The sequence below is a fragment of the Vulpes vulpes genome, chromosome 12 (genome assembly GCF_048418805.1).
Source record: "Vulpes vulpes isolate BD-2025 chromosome 12, VulVul3, whole genome shotgun sequence".
Taxonomy (NCBI): Eukaryota; Metazoa; Chordata; class Mammalia; order Carnivora; family Canidae; genus Vulpes; species Vulpes vulpes.
Genome location: NC_132791.1, coordinates 65,129,510 through 65,149,961, shown reverse-complemented (window position 1 = coordinate 65,149,961; position 20,452 = coordinate 65,129,510). Strand labels below are relative to the sequence as shown.

Here is a 20,452-nt window from a genome sequence, read left to right as displayed (position 1 = left end):
CAGGTTTAGGGTGTTTTTGGGGGCATGATTGATGTGATGTTTTGGGTGTGGGGTCCAGGAGCAGACCAGCAAGAGAGAATTCTTGAGATGTTTTCAGGGCAAAAATGTGGTTTTATTAAAGCACAGGTGTGGTGCCAAAGTGGGATGTGTCTCCATTGGATGGGGGTCCCCTCATTGTGGGGCGGCCATCAGGTGGAGGCCAGTGGCTCTGTGGTAAAAGGATTCACTTGAGGCAGAACAAGGGAGATAGAAGTTTATTGAGTACGCTGCACAGGCCTGGTGGGCAGATCAGCAGAGGAGAAGCTGTCTTCAAGGAGGTAGTGGGTGGGAGGCATTTTTAAAGGGGGAAGATAAGAAGGTATGGCAACATATGGAATCTTCCCTTTTTTGGGAACTGTGCCTAGCTGTAAGTAGCCCATTGGTTAGTTGGGCTATGGGTATTCTGAGGTGGGTCACCTAAAAGGCCTGCCTGTATTCAGCTAGGTGGTTGCTCACTGTGGCCCTTTCTACATTCCATTGCTCAAGCCTTTTGGCCTAAAAGTAGCTTCTACAACGGAGACAAGACCCATGGGCTGAAAGAGCTCTACTGGGATTTTGAGGAGTGACTGATTATATACTTTTCAGTGAGTGGGGATTAGGAATATCATAAGTCTCTAAGGAATTTGGAAGCAAGGCTTCCAGGACTTTGAGATGTTAGCTGTTGTTAAGATAAGTTTCAGGAGACCCTTTAGATGTGTCAGTGGGCAATATGTTGGAAAGATGATTGCTAACATATTTTGGGGGGTGGGGATATAGATAAAATAAGTTTCTAAAGGGATTTTCATATGTTAAAGAAGACTTAGAGGATCCTGGTGGTTGGGCTAACATCAAGCTAAGAGTGCATTTTGCCTCTAGCCAAGTATCTTAATTTTTAAAATTTATTTTTTTAAATTATTATTTATTTATGATAGTCATACAGAGAGAGAGAGAGGCAGAGACAAGGCAGAGACATAAGCAGGCTCCAGGCACCGGGAGCCTGATGTGGGATTCGATCTAGGGTCCCCAGGATCGCGCCCTGGGCCAAAGGCAGGCGCCAAACCGCCGCGCCACCCAGGTATTCCAATTCTTTAAATTTAAATTGTAGCTAGTTGACACACAGTTTAATATTGGTTTCGGGAGCAGAGCTCAGTGGTTCCTCATTTACATATAATACCCAATGTTCTTCCTAACAAGTCCCCTCCTTAGTACCCAGCAGCCATCTAGCCCAGCCCCCACATACCTCCCACCATCTACCCTGTTTATTTTCTATCCTTAAGAGTCTCTCGTGACTTGTTTCCCTCTCTCCTCCTCCTGAATGTTCATTTTGTTTCTTTACATCTCCATTGATAGAATATATATATAAAGCACATCTTCTTTAACCATTCAACAATACATGGGCATCTGGGCTCTTTCCATAGTGTGGCTATTATAGATAATACAATTATAAACATCAGGGTGCATGCACTTCTTCAAGTGTGTATTTTTATAACCCTTGGGTAAATACTCAGCAGTGCAATTGCCTCTAGCCAAGTACTAACACTAAGGCAGTTAAGTTCCTTGAGCGGGGTTACTCTGCCTGCCTCCAGTATTTGTCAGTGGGTTGCAGGTTGTAAGATTTATTTTTTTTCTACATTTCTTTTACTCTTGTTCTCCACATCACTATTAGCAGACCTGTAGAGATTTGTCATATGTTTAATCATGCTGCATTGTTATGAAAGGTTTTCCTTTAATAACTTTGAATAGCTCTGGAGGAACTTACTCATCTGTAAACTTGTGCTTACCACCCATAGATGCTTAATGTTAAATGAATGAATTACAACATATGACCTTCCTCAATATTCAAAAGCAAAGATCATTTAGAAGCATTTGTTAAAAGCTTTTTTTTTTTTTGGTCCCCAGAGATTCTACTTTGGGAGGTCACTGTGAGGGTTCAAGACTGTCTGTTTTTGACAGTTCTTGGATGATTTTCATGCACGGGATTCAGGGATCACATTCTAAGAAATCTTTACCCATTGGTAAAGGGCGGCTTTTTTTTTTTTCTTCGGTGCTACACCTGAAAGCTATTTAAGGCTATGGGCTCCCTTCCAACAGCAAAAGTAGCCCTATGAAGTCAAACCTCTTAAGGAAGGTCTCATAGCTACTGGAGGCACCCTGGACTACATTTCCCAGAGGTCCCAGGGACCCCGCGCAGGCGCAGTTGGAAAACTACGCTGTCCTTTCCCTTCCCCGAAACCGGCGGGTCACGCCCGTCCCGCCCCCTCCAGTCCCCTTTTCCTCCGGGTCTCGCAGTGCGGGGTGCAGCGACTCGGCTGGCGTGTGTCTGTCGCAGCAGGCCGGACTCATGGCCTCGCCGCTGCGATTCGACGGGCGGGTGGTACTGGTCACCGGCGCGGGGGGAGGTGAGCGCGCGACGGCCGGGGCGGGGTTGGCGGGCGCCCGCCCAGCTCGCGCGCCCGGAGCCCCCGGTCCGACCCGGGGTGGGCGCGCGGCCCCGCGGCGGGCGGGCGGGCGGGCGGGCGCGGGGCCGGGCAACGGCTCTCCCGGGGCGCCGGCCGTGCGGCGGGGGAGAGGTGGGCCTGGCCGGCGTGGAGCCCTGAAGCGCCTGGTGTCCCAGCGCCTGCAGCCCGCTTCCCGGTGGCAGCTTCCCCGGGGCCCGCGCCGTGCGAGCGAGCGAGGCCCGGGCGCAGGCTGCGGCTGCGGGTGCGGCTGCGGGTGCGGCTGCGGCTGCGGGTGCGGCTGCGGGACGGGAGGGTCGCGCTCCGCTCCGTCGCCTCCGCTCTTGCCGGGCTCAGGCCTGTGGGAAAGCCGTTGGCGCAGGAGTCCGCTCGCCCGCTTGCCCCAGAGCAGTGGAGATGGCCGCGTCCTGCTGCGGAAAGTAGCCCGGCAGGGTCCTGTCCCTCGGCCGGTGGCTTTAAGCCCTTGAGAAGTTCTTTAGAGTGTGTGACAGGAGTCTCCTCGTTGGAGGGTGTGCACCCTGCTCGCCTGGGTCTGGCCCCAGCTGTAGACGGAAAGGCCCCCGGAGTCAGGCAGGTGCCGGGGTGGGAATGAGGCCCAGGCAGGGGTTAGGGTGGGACACCGGGAACCGGCGAGCGGGGACACTGCTGCAGTGGGCCTGGGCCTGGGCCTGGGCTTCCTGGGTTTCAGGAGAAGCAAACTGGAGGTTTGTTACGTGAAAAAACCCTGTTCTTGAAAAAGAAAAAAATTAAAGCCGCTCATACCCATATTGATGCTCTGCAGTGCGGTTTTGCACCACTTCCCACCAGTGGGTGACCTCGCAACCACCAAGTGCAGGGGTCTTGACTTTCCTTGCTTTTGATTCTGTCACCTAATACATTTATATCTTTACATCTCCATCGATAGAACGGATTCTCATGCTACCTTTCAGCAGGTGCTTTTAGTATTAATTGGTGGCCAGGTATTGTATACTTACAGCTGTAGTCATCCTGAAATGATCATATATTTTTGGGAATTTTTTTTTTTTTTTTTTTTTTTTTTTTTTAAGTAGGCTCCATGCCCAGGTTGGAGCCCAGTGCAGGGCTTAAAGTGATGACCTTGATATTGAGACCTGAGCTGAGATCCAGAGTTGGTTGCTTAATCCACTGAGCCACCCAGACACCCCTGGAAAACATTTTGTTGACACTTGGCTTTTGATAGAAATAATTAAGTGATGCCCTCGGTGCTTTAAGCCTGTTTTGCCAGTAAGTGATTCAGTGTGGAATATATTTTGCATCATGACCCAGGACACACATACAGCAACTATATTTGAAACAAGTTCATGACACAGTACCTAGTAAATGAAGTGTGCTCTAAAATTTTGTTTCATTAACTAAATGCGCTTTGCAGCCTCCTCAATTGATTCTGTGAATCATTAATGAGTTATGAGTAGACGGTTAGGGACTTAGTACCTCCCATTTATAGAGCCCTGCAAAACTTTCCCTCGCCTGGATTATGATACAGTCACTAGCTGTTGTCTATCTGAGGGAGAAATATAATTTTTAGTGAAGTTGAACCAGTCCTAGATCATCATTGAGAAGGGGAGTTAGAGATCAAATTGGATTCCTATCATGGATACTATTGTCCTTCAGGTCTTGGGTTTCTTTTCTATTATTTTATAGAATAAGATTTATTTTATTTTATTTTATTTATTTATTTATTTAAGACAGAGAGAGAGAGAGAGGCAGAGACACAGCAGGAGGGAGAAGCAGGCTCCATGCTGGGAGCCTGACCTGGGACTTGATCCCGGGACTCCAGGATCACGCCCTGGGCCAAAGGCAGGCGCTAAACCACTGAGCCACCCAGGGATCCTCCAGTCTTGGGTTTCTTATTTAGAGATCCATACCCACAGAACTGAGGCAGTGCTGAACATCCCAGAAGAGTGTCCATGAATGCCTGTTGGGCCTGTGTCTGCAAATGATTCTGACTCCAAACCACTCCTATTCTACAGATAAAGAGAAATATATCTGCACTATTCAGGTCCTGTTGTTCAGCCTGAAATATAGATTAGTTTAATGGAAGACCTGGAAGGACAGTTACAGAATTGTCCAGGCCTTATGTAAACAATTTTGCCATGACTGGTGGTGTAACGGTATAATAGCTGTTTATTGATTAGCTGACAGAAAGGGTTGTTGGGGACAAGACGTTAGAGTGGAAGATCTGGGCTGTGGAAGAAGGAAGGAAGTCCAGCCATTTTGAATTTCAGATGGTTATGAGACATAGATTGTGAAGTCATGGGAGAAATGTTGAAGTCATTTGAATTCCTTCGGTTGGTAAAGCTAGCAAGGGAAATAGCCTCAGAGGCTATCCTCAGGGGCATTGTTGTTGACCCAGTGAGGAGTGTAAACCACCAATGAGAACCTTGAACAAGCAGTCTGAGTTATGAATCAACTGAGATTTGACAGTGCTAAAGAAATTACGGTCAAATAAAAAGAGAGAAATGGAAGAGAAAGGGTGATGGGCAGTGAATTTAGATGTGGGTGAGAATTGAGACATGAGTTAAGAGATTATGACAAAATGGAGGCTCTTGGATTTGACTTTTTGTGCATCTTGACTGTAAAGCTGTGCCGGGCATTGTGGGAAATGCAGAAGAGTGACGTTTTCAATCTCAGCCATGGAGGACCTTCTTGTTTAGTTGGGGAGGCAGACTAATGGATGTAAACTATTTGGATAATGTTTATATAAACACATATTGAAACATGTAAGGACTTTTTCCAATCTGCTAATAAGCTAGTGGTGTTGGAGGGAAAAGAAAGGAGACTGTCACTTTTTGTTTGTTGACTTGTGGATAGTTTATGTGGGTCTTTATGATAGAGGAACATCACTTATATTATCTTTTAAGAGAATTGTATAACTTGATTTTAAGTTGAGACAATTCTCAGATTTAAGTTAGGTCTCTCTCTCTCTACGAGAGACCCGCCCCATTCCTTTCATCTGATGATTTTTTTACTTTACCATTAATTTTGTGTTCCAGTCTTCTGGTCATATGCATTTGATTTCTTTAAAAACACAGTGTCAGAACAAGTGCTTCAGCCTTGATCTGATAAAATATGAGAAGACCTGAGTTATTTGTATTGGCTGAAGTCTCTTATCCATTCATAGTGAATTAACTTGTAAAATAAATTATTTGGTGATCTTTTTTAGTTTTGGAAAAACTTTCTATTTTGGATTCTTTTTAGAAGAGCCTGATATTGGGACGCCTGGGTAGCTCAGTGTCTGCCTTTGGCTCAGGGTGTGATCCTGGAGTCCCAGGGGACCTGGTCCCACTGTTGGGCTCCCTGCAGGGAGCCTGCTTCTCCCTCTGCCTGTGTTTCTGCCTCTCTCTCTGTGTGTCTCTCATGAATAAATAAAATCTTAAAAAAAAAAAAACCAACAGAAAAGAAGAGCCTGATACTTTAGCCATCTCAATTTGTTGTTTTTTGCTGCTTTTTCAGCTTAAATTTAAACTACTTAAATCAAGTAATTTAAACAAAAAAATGTATACATGTTAAAACGATTTAAGTAATATAAAAGTAGGCCTTGCACTCTTGGTTGCTCATCACATGGTTCTATTCCCCAGAGGCAACCTCTAATTGCCAGTTTCTTATATATTGTTCCTGAGATATTCTATACCTCTAAAACTTACACAGGCATATATATACATTTTTGGATAACAAATTTACACCATGTGCCTTTGAGTCAGAATTAAATATTTTTTGTGTTTGGTGATTCAAGGTTCAGTACAGGATACAGAAATCCCTAGATATTTGAAGCCAGAAGGGATTTAATATAGGTAGTTGGGGGGGCGGGTGCCTGGCTGCCTCAGTTGGTAGAGCATGTGACTCTTAACCGCAGAGTCATAAGTCCAAGCTCCATGTTGGGCATGGAGCCTGCTTAAAATAAATAAAAAATAAACAACCAGCCAGCCAGCCAGCCACCACAGGCAGTTGGGTCCTTGGCACTTTCTCTTGCAATGACTTTTCAAACAATCAGAACTGGTTCATTAGGGGAGCTGCTACCTCTGAGGATGCTGTTGGAACTGCTACAGCCACTGGATAACCAAGGGCGTAGAGAATGGAAGCTGCCAGTTGGAGCTCCATCGAGAGGCAGCTAGATCAAGAAGTCGTCACTACATACACTGTTTCTTAATACCTAGGAAGCTTCAAGGATCAGCTTCTGGGGACACCTGGGTGGCTCAGTGGTTGAGCATCTGCCTTTGGCTCAGGGGATGATCCAGGGGTAGGGATGGAGTCCCATACGGGGCTCCTTGTGGGGAGCCTACTTCTCCCTCTGCTTGTGTCTCTGCCTCTCTCTGTGTATCTAATGACTAAAAAAAAAAAAAAAAAAAAAATCTTAAAAAAAAAATCAGCTTCTTACAAACAGCAGCAGCCAGAAGTCACAGTAACGCTAACTTCTGCTTCATTTCCACCTTCCAGATATGCAAATGCATTTAAAGGTGGAACCCATTTCCTACCCTTCTACTTAGCTGCCAGGGGTAGGAAATGATAGGCAGGATAGGTGGAAAATACAGTTTTAAGCTTTCTGACCTCTGTAAGGTAGAAAAAGGTGAGCTAGATGTGGAGAGTATCAGTGAAGACCTTATCATTGTGATATAGGTAATTTCTTGCCAGTTACTTTTATTTTAAAATAGGGGTTGAGGGATCCCTGGGTGGCGCAGCGGTTTGGCGCCTGCCTTTGGCCCAGGGCGCGATCCTGGAGACCCGGGATCGAATCCCACGTCGGGCTCCCGGTGCATGGAGCCTGCTTCTCCCTCTGCCTATGTCTCTGCCTCTCTCTCTCTGTGTGTGACTATCATAAATAAATAATAAAAAAAATTAAAAAAAATAAAATAAAATAGGGGTTGATTTAAATGGACCCCACAAAATTGCTAACATTTGCTCAGCTTTCTGATTATTATTTTTTTTTATAGGACTGGGCCGAGCCTATGCCCTGGCATTTGCAGAAAGAGGTGCATCTGTTGTTGGTAAGTTGGTAAATTTTTCTTTTTGACGAGTAAATGGAATATAAAGTACAATTGTCACAAGTCAGCCACCATCACATAATTTGTCAAAGTCAAGTTTCATCACTAATTATTTCTTCTGCCAACAAAAATTTTTCTTGAGGCTATCTCTCTAACTTCCTTTTTGAAGCAGACTAGTTTCACAGAATTTGCAGCTGAACAGAATTGATAAAGATGGTCAGGCATTCATTGTATAACAGGAAATTCTTGAATTTGGTAAACTGTGAGCTGTAATTTTTTGAGATAGAAGGCTGGTGCAAGATGAATCCCTGCAAGTAAAATATATTGATAAGAATAAGAAGTGCATTTTGAGGACTAGAAGTTTGGAGTCAGAAAATCCAAAGCATGTTTGTTTGTTTTTAATCTCATCAAATTTTTTCATTTGGGAGCTTCTTACAACAGATATTTAAAGTGTTAATTGAAGGGGCAGTTGCATGGATTTTATTATGGATCATCAGTTGGAAGATGCTATATTGAGGGATCACAAGGTGGGATGTTTTAGTAATTTAAATGTTTTGACCTGGCATGATGTGGTGTGTCCACAAGAGTGGATCTTTCTGCAGCCAAGCCTTTGTGGGCAATAAATGAATTAGTGCTCAGTGCAGGGTAGGTAGGTAGGGCAGATGATATGGCCAATATTTATTAGTCTCTTTTTTTGGAGTAAAATTGTTGGCTTATAATGACTTCCTAATGACAGTTTTTTTGCCTCTTACTAAGGAATGCAGAGAGACAAATTTGTTTATGGAGACATGCATAACAACCAGGTAAGCAGGCAACCTGGTTTTCTAGAGAAGACCCAAGCAACCATTTAATTATACTCTTCTCCCTCCATGGGAATATATAGCTTATCTCTATGGAAGGGACACAGAATCTTTGGATGTTCCTTGCCTAAAGACATATCCACTGTCTACTAATCCAGTCTGCTTCTTGTGGCAAGCACAGATTTTGACATTGTGCTATTTAGCCAGAGGGTGTATAGTTCAGGCCCTGGCTGTCAGATTTTCGCAAGATAGTTCATGTCAGACCAAAGACCTGTGTTGTTACTGGTTTTTTTTCCTCTTTTTTTTTCTGTTGCTGTTTTGTAATATTTTTACCTTATTTTTTTTTTTTTAAACATTTTTTTTTTAAATTTTTATTTATTTATGATAGTCACAGAGAGAGAGAGAGGCAGAGACGTAGGCAGAGGGAGAAGCAGGCTCCATGCACCGGGAGCCCGACGTGGGATTCGATCCCGGGTCTCCAGGATCGCGCCCTGGGCCAAAGGCAGGCGCCAAACCGCTGCGCCACCCAGGGATCCCATATTTTTACCTTATACATTTTTATTTATTTACATTTTTTTCCTGATCAATTCTGTAAGTGCAAGGACCCTATTTTATCTTCTGTATCTCCTGAAGGATCTAGAATATTTCCTTGTGCAAAGAGGTACTTTGTTCATTGGATCTTTTTTGTTGACATAGACTCTTTTTGGAGTTGGTGGGGGAGGAACAGGTGTGTCTTTGAGATGGGTTGAATAAATTCCTATTTCTGGTTGTGATTAAGATGTGATCTTAGTTTATAAACTTACTTTGTAAAGCCATGTGTGTTTGTGTGGATCAGTTTTCCTATCTTCATCTCTTACCACTGAATTTATTAAATTCAGAATAGAAGTTTTTGAGTTCTAACAAAAAGATACAGAGGTACGGTGTGTCTGTTTATTGTGTCATTGCCGTAGAAGTGGGATTGCAGCAAGTGCCGGTGAAGTCCAGCAAGGCAGAAGGATTTGTATGTTGGAAAATTATTTTGTCATACTTGGCTGAAGAGCCAGATTTAGTTTGGTTTAGGGGAAAAGTCAACCTCTGTGAAATTGCTTAGCTTTTGACTGATGTTTTTCTACTGCTGTTTATTCTGTGACCTGTTAACTTTGTAGACCAACAGTGAGTTGTGTTCCTTCCCTAACCACTGCTACCCTTTATTCTAGCTTTTTAAAACTAGATACCCTGCTTCCAGCTTACATCACACCACACTACTATTTCTCCTTTGTTCATTTTTGTTCTGCCCACCATATTTTTTTACATGAGTAAGAAAAAGGAGAGGAACAAATAAACCTGGGATGGTATGACATCACAGTATCTGGTCTATGAAAAAGTGACTCCTCAGATAATTTTATGAGTAGCTCAGAGTTCAGGAAGAAGTAGGGCCAAAGGTGTAGGGTAGCTTTTGTGACCTTTGAGCTTGTGGCCAGCTGTGTCTCTGCTCTAAGTGTCTTCCTAATTTCAGGATCCCAGCTAAAGGAGCAACATCTGTCTGGGTCATTGCTGTGGGGGAATACCAGTGGATCCACTTGATGGCTCCTAAATCTGTCCTGTGCTAGCGTGCCACTTCCATTCACATTTCATTGGCCAGAGGAAATCACTTGGCCAGGCATCACAAAAGATGTTCTCTAGCTTCATGTTAATATGATTGCTGTGTCTTCTGTTCCATAACATAAAGCATTATGGGTATAAGGGTATAAGAACTGCTCAGCCTTTTCTCAACGGGTGAGCCATAGGCCAGTCTCTGATTTTTAAGTTTTCTCTTGAGGCATGGTAAGAAGACTCAAGTGGTCCAGCAAGAAGAACCTCTTTTTTGATGGTCAGAAAGGCAGAAGATTTTCAATTCTTGAACTGGAGAAGTAGTACCTTTGGGTCATTGAAGCTGTGACCCTTTAAGGGGGGCATAATTTCTTTTCCGTGCTGCAGTTTTACAGTGGCTGGTAAAGATGACTCTTAGGCTCCTGTGGTCTGATGCCAGAGCCCGTATTTCCAACCCCTGTGTGATCCTCATAGCCGGAAGGGGAACCCTGGTGGGAAAAATGCACTGGCTTCGAAGTTAGGTTGTGCTTGGAATCCTGGCTGTGCTGCCTCATCACGTGACCTCTGGCACTATTAGAAGCCACCTTTATCAAACTTCGAGCATCATGGTGGGGATTAAGTGACCTCAAAAATTAAAGGCCTTTTTTAAAAAAACATTTTTAAAGATTTTATTTATTTGAGAGAGTATGGGAGTGGGGAGGGGCGGGCAGAGAGGGAGAAGCAGACTCCTCACTGAGCAGGGAGCCCCATGTAGGGCTCAATCCCAGGACCCTGGGATCATGACCTGAGCCTAGGGCAGATGCTCAACCGACTGAGCCACTCAGGCATCCCCCAAATTAAAGACCTTTGTAAAGGGAAAAGAATGGAGCTAATAGTAGAGACTGCCTGCCTTGTGCTTGGTATTGTGCTGAGGACCTGGAGGTGTCAAAGCCTGAGGCTTTTCTCACTCAAGGGCATCCCAGCCTCCCTATATAAAACGTGTTTCTTTTCTAGATTCTCAAAGGAAAGGGCCTGCCTTAGGTACTGATGTATTTTCTCAAGTGTAAGCCGAGTGCTTAGTGATCAGTCAAGCAAGACATACATATTGAAACTGGTGTAGTCTCTCTGGAGAACAGTAAGGTGGTTCCTCACAAAGCTAAAAATAGAACTACCCTATGATCCAGCAATTGCATTAGTAGGTATTTACCCAAAGAATATAAAAATACACATTTGAAGGAATACATGGACCCCAGTGTTTATAGCAGCATTATCAACAATAGCCAAAGTGGAAACAGCCCATTGAGTGATGAGTGATAAATGGATAAAAAAGTTTCTCTCTCGGGCAGCCCCAGTGGCGCAGTGGTTTGGAGCAGTGGTTTAGCGCCGCCTGCAGCCTGAGGCATGATCCTGGGGACCAGGGATTGAGTCCCGCGTCGGGCTCCCTGTGTGGAGCCCACTTCTCCCTCTGCCTGTGTTGTGTCTCTGCCTCTCTCTCTCTCTCTCTCTGTGAGCCTCTATGAATGAATAAATAAAAAATCTTAAAAAATAAAAAGTTTCTCTCACACACACATGCACATAGAATGGAATACTACTCAGCCATTAATTAATTAATTAATTAATTCATTCAAAAAGAATGAAATCTCGCCATTAGTAGTGATATGGATGGAGCTAGAGTGTATTATGCTAAGTGAAGTAAGTCAATCAGAGGAAGACAAATACCATATAGTTTCATTCATGTAGAATTTAAGAAACAAAATTGATGACATATGGGAGAGGAAAAAGGGAAATCGTGAGAGACTGTTAATGATAGAGAACAAAGTGAAGGTAGATGGAAGGAGACGGGTTGGGGATGGGTTAGATGGGTGATGGGCATTAAGCAGCACACTTGTGATGAGTACTGGATGTTGTATGTAAATGATGAACCACTGAACTCTACTCCTGAAGCCAACATTGAACTGTACATCAACTACCTAGAATTTAGGTAAAATAAGTAAGTAAATAAATAAAGGGGAAAAAAAGACATATGTGCTGCTTAAGCAAATAAGTTATATGAATGAAAGCACATGTGGATTCCAGCTTATAATAATAAACGAGCTATATGTACAATGCCCACATCTTCCCCAGATGCTTCCTATTACTATTGCTAACCCAGATTTTAGGGGACAGCCTTTAAAGATAGCTAGAGAATAGCTCTAGCCATTTAGCATTTTAAAATGATATAAAACCTAAAAATAATTCATACAGGTAATAGACAGCATTGTATGGACTCAGTTATTCATCCAACAATTATTTATTGGGTGCTTGTCACGTAGCAAACATTTTTCTAGCAGCTGAGGGAGTGGAGTGGGAAACAAAACAAATGGGGTCCCTGTTTTCACAGAGCTTACCTTCTAGTGGAGGGCGGTGGGGAAGCAATAAATAGATATGTAAAAATATATCCAATAAAACAATCAGAATGAATGGGCTGGAAGAGAACTCCAAGGAAGGACGTGTAGGCAGGGCAGGATTGTGCCCTGAAAAGGTCTGGGGCCCAGGAATGGTGACAGGGGGCACAGCTAGCTATGCCTCAGTCTTGAGGCAGGAGGAGGCTCAGGTGTTCAGGGTCAGCAAGAGGGTCCCTGCAGCTGGAGCAAGGTCATCAGCCGGAACAAAACTGAGAGGAGAGCAGAGGTCACAGAAGTCCAGGTTGCGTAAGATTGTTCATTCTGAGTCAGGCCCGGCTTCTACTCTGATGGAGATGGGAAGCCATTTTTGAGTAAACAGAGGAGCAGCATAACCTGATTTAAGTTTTATTATTTTATTTTATTTTTTTTTAAAGATTTATTTATTTATTTATTCATGATAGACACAGAGATTGAGAGAGAGGCAGAGACAGAGGAGGAGGGAGAAGCGGGCTCCATGCCGGGAGCCCAACGCAGGACTCGATCCCGGGACTCCAGGATCGCGCCCTGGGCCAAAGGCAGACGCCAAACCGCTGAGCCAACCAGGGATCCCCCTGATTTAAGTTTTAAATGGATGGTTCTGATTGCTATGTAGAGAATGATTGTGAGGAAGCAAGAGTGGAAGTGGAGATGGATGAAGAGGTCATTGGGCCTTTTATACTATTAACTCTTCTTGTACACCCTTGGGATTTTTCCATTTAGAAAGAGAAGTGGAAGCAGAGAGTCTTGTCAAGATGTTAGCAATAATCCACATAAGAGATGGTGGTGATTTAACTAGGTCATGGGGTGAAGGTGGTGCAGAGGTTAAACTCTAGGCATATTTTGAAGGTAGATATGGCAGGATTTGCTGATACAGGTTGCAAGGGAAGGAGGAAGATAAGTCCATTTACTGAGACAGGAAAGACCACAGGAGGGCCAAATTGTTGGCGAGATGTTCCTGCTAGACTTTCAGATGGAGATACTAAGTAGGAAGTGGGGTACAAGAAAGACTCTGTATTTGGGGGACGGGTTGGAACTATATAAATCTGATTCTTCTCAGTTTTATAGGTGGTATTTGAAGCCAGGAGACTGGATCAGATTACCTGAGTGATGAGTATAGATGAACAGGAGAAGAGGTCCAAGGACTGAACTCTAGATGACCAGTTTCTTATTTTCATTTTTTTCTCAGTGAAGATACCTTTGATGCCATCTTATTGTTTAGACAAAGAAAATCAGGGACAGGAACCTAATTTAAGACACTGCAGTCTAAACTGCCACTGCATTTTGTGGTCCTTCAAATATTTAGATACATTTATGGCCACTCTGGAGAAGATTGCTGATGACTAGGGTGATTGTATCTTTCAACCCAATGTTGAAGACAGTAATGGCAACTCTGTGTTGTTCCCTTTTTGTTTAGTGGAAAAAATTACGTTCTTTTTAGGATACAAGAAACTTGTTAACAGCATTAGAGGAACAGAGTAGCATTGTGGTGGGTCCGGGTTCTAGTCTAGATTTTGCTGTTTCAGACAGCCTTGGGAGCCTGGGGCAAGTTACCTAACCCTTCCTGACTTTCTTCATCTACGAAACTAGGAACAGGTGTTCCTGCCAATTTTTAAAAAATCTCTGTGGGGATCAAAGGCTGCAATGTACCCAATAGTTCTTTGGAAATGAGAAGTATGGCACATACCAATATAAGCTACTAATGATATGTTTAAAATTTATTTATTATTATTACTCCTTACAATTTTAGCCATACATTTAATGGTAACAGTGTCACATAGTAGGAATATATTTTTCTTTGTGTTTAATTGCAGAAGTCTTTTCACATTGTTGCTATCCCAGGCTTTGACCATGTAACCAGAAAAGTGTTCTAGTTCAGGTGATAAGCCTGTGATTTAGGTCTGATGACAGTGGCATGATGAATGGGGTCAGTGTTAATTTAGTACATTCTAATGTATAGACTTCAATAAATCTGTTTTGCTGTTTAGCTGCATGGCACTGATCTCAGTAAATTATTTATCCTGGCTTCATTGCTTACCTGTTTGGTTGCACTTTGAACAATTTCCACTTGAGGGTAGTGTTCTGTTGCACAATAGAGCAATTCTTTATTAAAAATGCCATTGGCCAATTTGCTTTTGAACTTTCTCTTACTAAGTTAAAAAGGCTCTTAAAAGACTGTGATCTGCATGTCTTAAAAACTCCTGATGTTTTTTACTGGTTGTTTCTTGTCATTTGAATAATTGCATGGAAATTAACGATTAATAGGAATTCAGTCTTGAGAATCTTTTTTCATTTCTTGAGGGATAATGTCAGCCTCTTTCCATTACTTTGTATCTTCATACTAGTTTTTATTTGCTGTAAGACAATAAGACTACATTGTTTGAAAAATATATTCCAGTCCACATTTTGAGAAACCCTTTTTACTTAACAAAGCTATATGAAAACACATTTCACTTAGCTGATTTTCATTGTGTTTAGGCATTGGCTTTTTCCCTGTCTCATTCTCTTATCTTTAACCACCCAACCCTATCCAGCCTTCACCCGAATCAAAAAAAAGGCGGGGGGGGGGGGGGGCGCGAAGAGAGAGAAAGAGGGAGACAGACGTTCTTTAAAAGAAAAAAAATCGTGTTTGTTTTTTTCCAGATGTGGCATCCATCCCTTTGGTAATATTAAAAGGCTCTCAATTTTAGTATGTAACACCTTGTCATTTATTAATTAGTAATTTTTTTATTGTCGTTCCTCAAAATTTATGTAATAACTCCCCAGATGTTCATTTTGCAATGTAAATTGTTTCTTTGTCTCAAGTGTTTTTATTAATTTGGTTTTTTTCAGGTTATTTGTTATTGATCTATGTATCTTCTCATTAGTTTTTGCATGTTATTTTGTAAATTTTACCTTCAGTTGTGACACACTAACTTTATTATTTGTCCCCATTATTTAGTTCTGTTGGCCTTTATATACTTGTTACATCCATGGATTATTGTAGCCATCCCATACTTAACTTTGAGTAGATGTGAAAAGGTCTTTGAGGACAGGTGCCATCTTCCTACGTAGATTTTCTTGCAAATAGTAAATGCTCGAATCAGGTTTGTATCTGTGTAATGGAATACTGTGAGATGTGTGGTAAGTATGGTTCGTTGTTAAAACATCTAAGAGTGGAGTCATGGTATCAATTAGCGGCTGAACACATATGAGTTCTGTATGTAGTTTCTGATCTCTTTTAACAGATAAGTTTTATTACTTTTATTGTAGACCCTGATACACTAGGCTTTATGAATATTTTTCTTCCTTTTACTGAAAGTGGGTCGAATCATGTTCTTTTTCTTTTCAAAAAGGAAAAGCATTGCAAAGTTAATCTCGTGACCTGAATCTGTGTTTCAGTATATTTGTTGCTTCATCTCTCACTCTAAACAAAGAGGCAAGTTTGAAGGTATCTGTCTTCTGGCATGTTTCATAAGACGGGTACAGCGTAGGAAGGAATTGAGATAACAGAATACAATCACAATGGGCTTTTATTTCCAATTTGTATTTTGAGGCTTAGAAATGAGTTCTTGTTTGTTTTTGCATTGCAGTGAATGATTTAGGAGGAGACTTTAAGGGATTGAGTAAAGGCTCCTTTGCAGCTGCCGATAAGGTTGTTGAAGAAATACGAAGTAAAGGCGGAAAAGCTGTGGCCAACTACGGTATGATATTTGAAAGAGCTATACTGTTTCTTCCATTTTCCTTTAACTACTGCTGTCACTCGCTATTGCTCACATTAGTGATCATTGAGCAAATGTCTCAGTGTTCCAATGTGAGTATGAGATTAGATTTTCACTGGGTCAGCCCAATCTGTTTGGCTATTTTATATAATATATGAGTTTTTTTTTTTTTTTTTTTTAAATATATGAGGTTTTTAAGAACTTTTGATATAGATCATTTCAGAAGTCTTAACTTTCAGCCTGTTGTTTACTTAACATTTTATTAATAAAATCAGTAAATTATTTTATGATAAAATCAGTAAATTCTTAATGATTATTAATGATGTGACTATGAATATGCTCTTGTTCTTGAAAAGCCCATTTTAGCTAAAAGGTTTTAGGTATTTCTACAGAATAACATTAGATTCTTCTTTTAAAAAATATTTGTAGAGAAATCCTTGAAGTAATAGAGTGTAGGAAGTAAAATGCCCTTTTGTATCCAACCACCGAGTTCCCTTTTGCACAAATAATCATTGTTGTATGTAACTTTCTTACCTTTGTAAAAACCTAAGAATCAAAGTTAGGCATTAAAAAGTAAAGCCACAAGGAAAACAGCATTTGATATATTGATTCTAATAGTATCTGTAAGGAACCTTCTCAAATAGATCCACTTTAAAAAGTAAGTGCTTACTGACTTTTCTGCAAATTAGATTGTTTTTATTAGCCAGTGGTAAAATTAGATTGCCAGTCACTTGATCTTGACATTTTAAAGGAAAGGAAATAGGATATGATTTGTTTTGAGGTTCTAGGGAATAATGAGACAGATATTTTAGTATCTTCTTACTGAAGAGCTACAAAAAATATTTTCAACTTTTTTTTAAAAATTCTGGAGTTAAATTTATTTTATAAAGATAACGATTCCAGACTCTCCCCCTTCCTATCCCCCCAGTTCTGATATGCAATCCGTATCAATCAATCCAGATGCAGTTAGGAAAACCTCCTGTAGGTTTCCTTTTTTTTTTTTAAGATCTTATTTATGTAGTTTTGAGAGAGGGAGAGAGCACTTGAGTATGTGTGGGTGTGCTCATGAGGGGTGAGGTGAGGGGCAAAGGGAGAGGCAGATTCCCCGCTGAGCAGGGAGCCTGATGTGGGGACTCTCTCCCAGGCCCTGGGATCATGACCTGAGCCTAAGGCAGATGCTTAACCAAAGGCAGATATCAACTGAACCACTCAGGTACCCCTCCCTGTAGGTTTCCAAGTGTGAAGGGTTTTAATACAAAGAATTAAAGGCTTGCATAACCATTAGAGGGTCTGAGCAGGTTCATGTCAAGGAATCTGAATGACTGGGTCAGCCTGCAGCAGGCAGTTCCCACGGCTTACCTGGATATGCCAGCTCTCTTTCATCTGCACTCTGCTCCTAAGATTTGCCTGCATCTGCAGGCTTCTCCTCCTCCTCTGTTCTTTAGATGGGTGTCTATTTTTGGCAGATCTATCTCAGGACTTTAAGGATCTCAAGGAAGGGAATATGTTTCCTGGCTCCTCCCCACTGATTGTACAGAACAGAGAGAGGCAGTGGGATGTTGATACCTGACCATTTGACACACAACTCTGGGGATATGAGCCCTTCCCCTGGGCTGATGAGTAGAAGATAAGAAAGCCACTCTGTTTTGTGGAGCTTTACTTTTTGTACTTAGTATTGTACAAACAGTAGGTTTATTTCCATATGTAGTTATATAGCATTGAACTTGCTTTTTCAAATTAAACATGTACCCCCTTTCCTTCCTTGTAAATTCTGATTAGCATCTTTAAAGGGAAATGCTAATGTGACTATAAAATTAAATACAAATTAAACAAAATTAAATACTCAGTTTGTCTGTCATACTAGTCACATCTCAAGGGCTCAGTGGACACTCATGTATAGTGACTACTATATTATGATGGAAATAAGACATTTCCATTCTCACAGAAAGTTGTATTTTAGAGATAGTATTTGTCAAAATATTTTTTATTCCCCCCCCCCTTTTTTAAGTTAAAGAATTGTTTTAGGGACTGCATTTCCTTTGTAACATTAAATCATCTATATTTTGATTTGTTATGTGCCTGCAATATAAATTTATTTTTGTGGAAATCTGTTGAGTGTAATAGTATCTGTCATGTACTGTGCTCCACAGAGTTTAGAAGTTATTTGTGAGGGATATTACTGATGTTTCATACCAATTTTCCATTCCTCCAGATTCAGTGGAAGCAGGAGAGAAGATTGTACGGACAGCACTAGAAGCTTTTGGAAGAATAGGTGATGTTTCTTTGTGTTTATGGCACTAACAGAGGAGCTCCTACCTTCCTAATAAAGTGTTTTTGATTTTATTTTTGTTTATAAAAAATTCCTTTTTTCTTTATAAGCAAGTTTTTCTGTATTCATTTTACATAGCCAAGTTTTTTTATTTAGTTTTTTTGATTTTGCAAACTAATTTTTTTTACATTCCCTACCTCATTCCATAAAAGGCTAGAGGTGGCATTTTTTATGCAAAAGTATGTTGAGTTTGTTTTACGTTTTTTTGGTCTTAAAAACTTTAAGAAAGTTATAAGCATTTTCTAAGTTTCTTATATGTGATAATTGAATTATGCCCCAAATATGTTTATAAAATAAATATTTTGGCAATAGAGGACCCCATGGAATCTTTTAGATAATTATGATTTAGATCATAAGGATTCAGTATCTTGTGAATTAGTTAATAATTAATTAATTAGTTATTTTATAAATTAAAATAAAAATCTTTAGTTTTGAGAAGGATTTCAAATGTATTGTTTAGTTTATTCCTCTCTAGATAATCTTTCTGGTTTAGTTCCACATGTTCTTAGTAAAAGATTATTGAGCTACTACAGCGAAACATTCCTGTAGAGAAGCCCAACATGTTTACATTCTGGAAAACATTAATTTTTATAATTTGAATGTGCTCTCCCCCCCTTTTTTTTGTCTAGTAGATTTGTTTTTCTGGTTATGCTGTGTTGAGCTTATAAGGGACTTGTTCATTTGACAGAGGGATATAGTAGATTTGTTTTTCTGGTTATGCTGTGTTGAGCTTATAAGGGACTTGTTCATTTGACAGAGGGATAAAGGTCACAAAGATACGAAGTTATAGGGTAAAAATAGCCACAGGATAATGGTTGAACCTTAAAAAAATTCTGTTTTTTTTTTTAATAGTAAGAATACAGTTATGTATTAAGAAAGGCCATCAGTTTCTAAAAATAGTTTACTTCCTGGAATTTTGATGCTTGAGTGGCAAAGAAAAATCTTTTAAACTTAAAACTTTTTGAGTGAATTCTGAGTTTAAATGAGGGGTGGCTTATGGTTACCAGTGAATGCTAAGAACCTAAGAGTTGAGCAACAGCTGATTATATAAATAGAATTTTGGCAGAAGGTGGAGGTGGAAACATTTACATATGTAAGTTTGAGAGGAAAGCCCTGACATGATGAGAAACTTGTGAATCAGAGGGTTTTTTTTTTTGTTGTTGTTGTTTGCTTTTTTTTTTCTCTGATAGCAAAAATTTTATTAAATTTTGTTCTGATAGCACTCTTTTGCTATTATTATTTACTTTTCCATGAGGGAGAAAAAGCCTAATTTTGAAAGAAATATGAGTTGTAAGCCAATGCAAAAATATACTTGCTTTTATGTTTGTGACTTGAATTTTTTTATATTGTAGATGTTGTGGTCAACAATGCTGGGTGAGTATCTCTTTTTTTCATTTTGGGTAAAATAATGTGCATGCAAAGTTTTTGGTGAGTTTTTAAAGTGGATACTCCTTCCTTGTCTAACCTGTATAATACTGTTTTTAGAATTCTGAGGGACAGTTCTTTTGGTAGAATAAGCGATGAAGATTGGGGTAAGTTGTTTGTAACATATGTCTCTGTGGAGCCTAACTATTCCTTTAGCCTTTTAATATTTGAGAAATTTGTACATTTAAGGAAAAACTTACTTCTACTTACTTTTGCTTTTGTTAATGTAGATGATGAGCATGATGAATACTAAGCTTTACAACTGAAAATGACAACAGTTGGAAGTAGCCTATTTTCTTTTAACATTTTATAAATGAAAAAATTTTAAGCCATTTGGCAGAAATTACCTGAAAGGATTTTGTGTCTTTCAATTCTTTTCTACCTTTTTTCTTCTTGAGAAGTTGTTAGCATTTTCTAGCCATATTAACTCTTTCTAACAGTCTTCAACCTGCTTAGTTCCCTGTGCATTCTTATTTCAAGAGCAAGATCAGGATATGGAAGGGAGTCTGGGGCACTGAAAATGTTGGAGATCTGAGAACTGGGTGGGAATATCTTTGATGTTTCTCCTGTGTAGGGGAAAATCCCATTAGGAATGCCACATTGGAAAGATTGAGTTTTGATAACGAGCAAATCACTTTTTTTTGGTTTGTTTGCTCTTTATGCCTTTACTTTCATGGCCATCAGAACTATAACAAACAATGGTGGCTGGAAGTGTGGGAGGCGTGGGAGCTGAGGTGAGTTACGTCACTGTGGATGGA

General features: G+C 40.7%; 1 protein-coding gene across 1 annotated transcript in view; it reads left to right on the top strand.

Moving 5' to 3' along the window:
- The first annotated feature begins 2,122 nt into the window (after positions 1 to 2,122).
- The window catches only part of HSD17B4 (hydroxysteroid 17-beta dehydrogenase 4), a 92,803-nt gene continuing 74,473 nt past the window's right edge, over positions 2,123 to 20,452 (top strand). The window contains exons 1-6 of the mRNA XM_026015330.2: positions 2,123 to 2,417; positions 7,421 to 7,474; positions 15,812 to 15,922; positions 18,153 to 18,212; positions 19,622 to 19,643; positions 19,755 to 19,801. Of these exons, the coding sequence (XP_025871115.2) occupies positions 2,360 to 2,417; positions 7,421 to 7,474; positions 15,812 to 15,922; positions 18,153 to 18,212; positions 19,622 to 19,643; positions 19,755 to 19,801 (352 nt within the window). The 5' untranslated portion in view covers positions 2,123 to 2,359. The remainder of the gene's footprint in view (positions 2,418 to 7,420; positions 7,475 to 15,811; positions 15,923 to 18,152; positions 18,213 to 19,621; positions 19,644 to 19,754; positions 19,802 to 20,452) is intronic.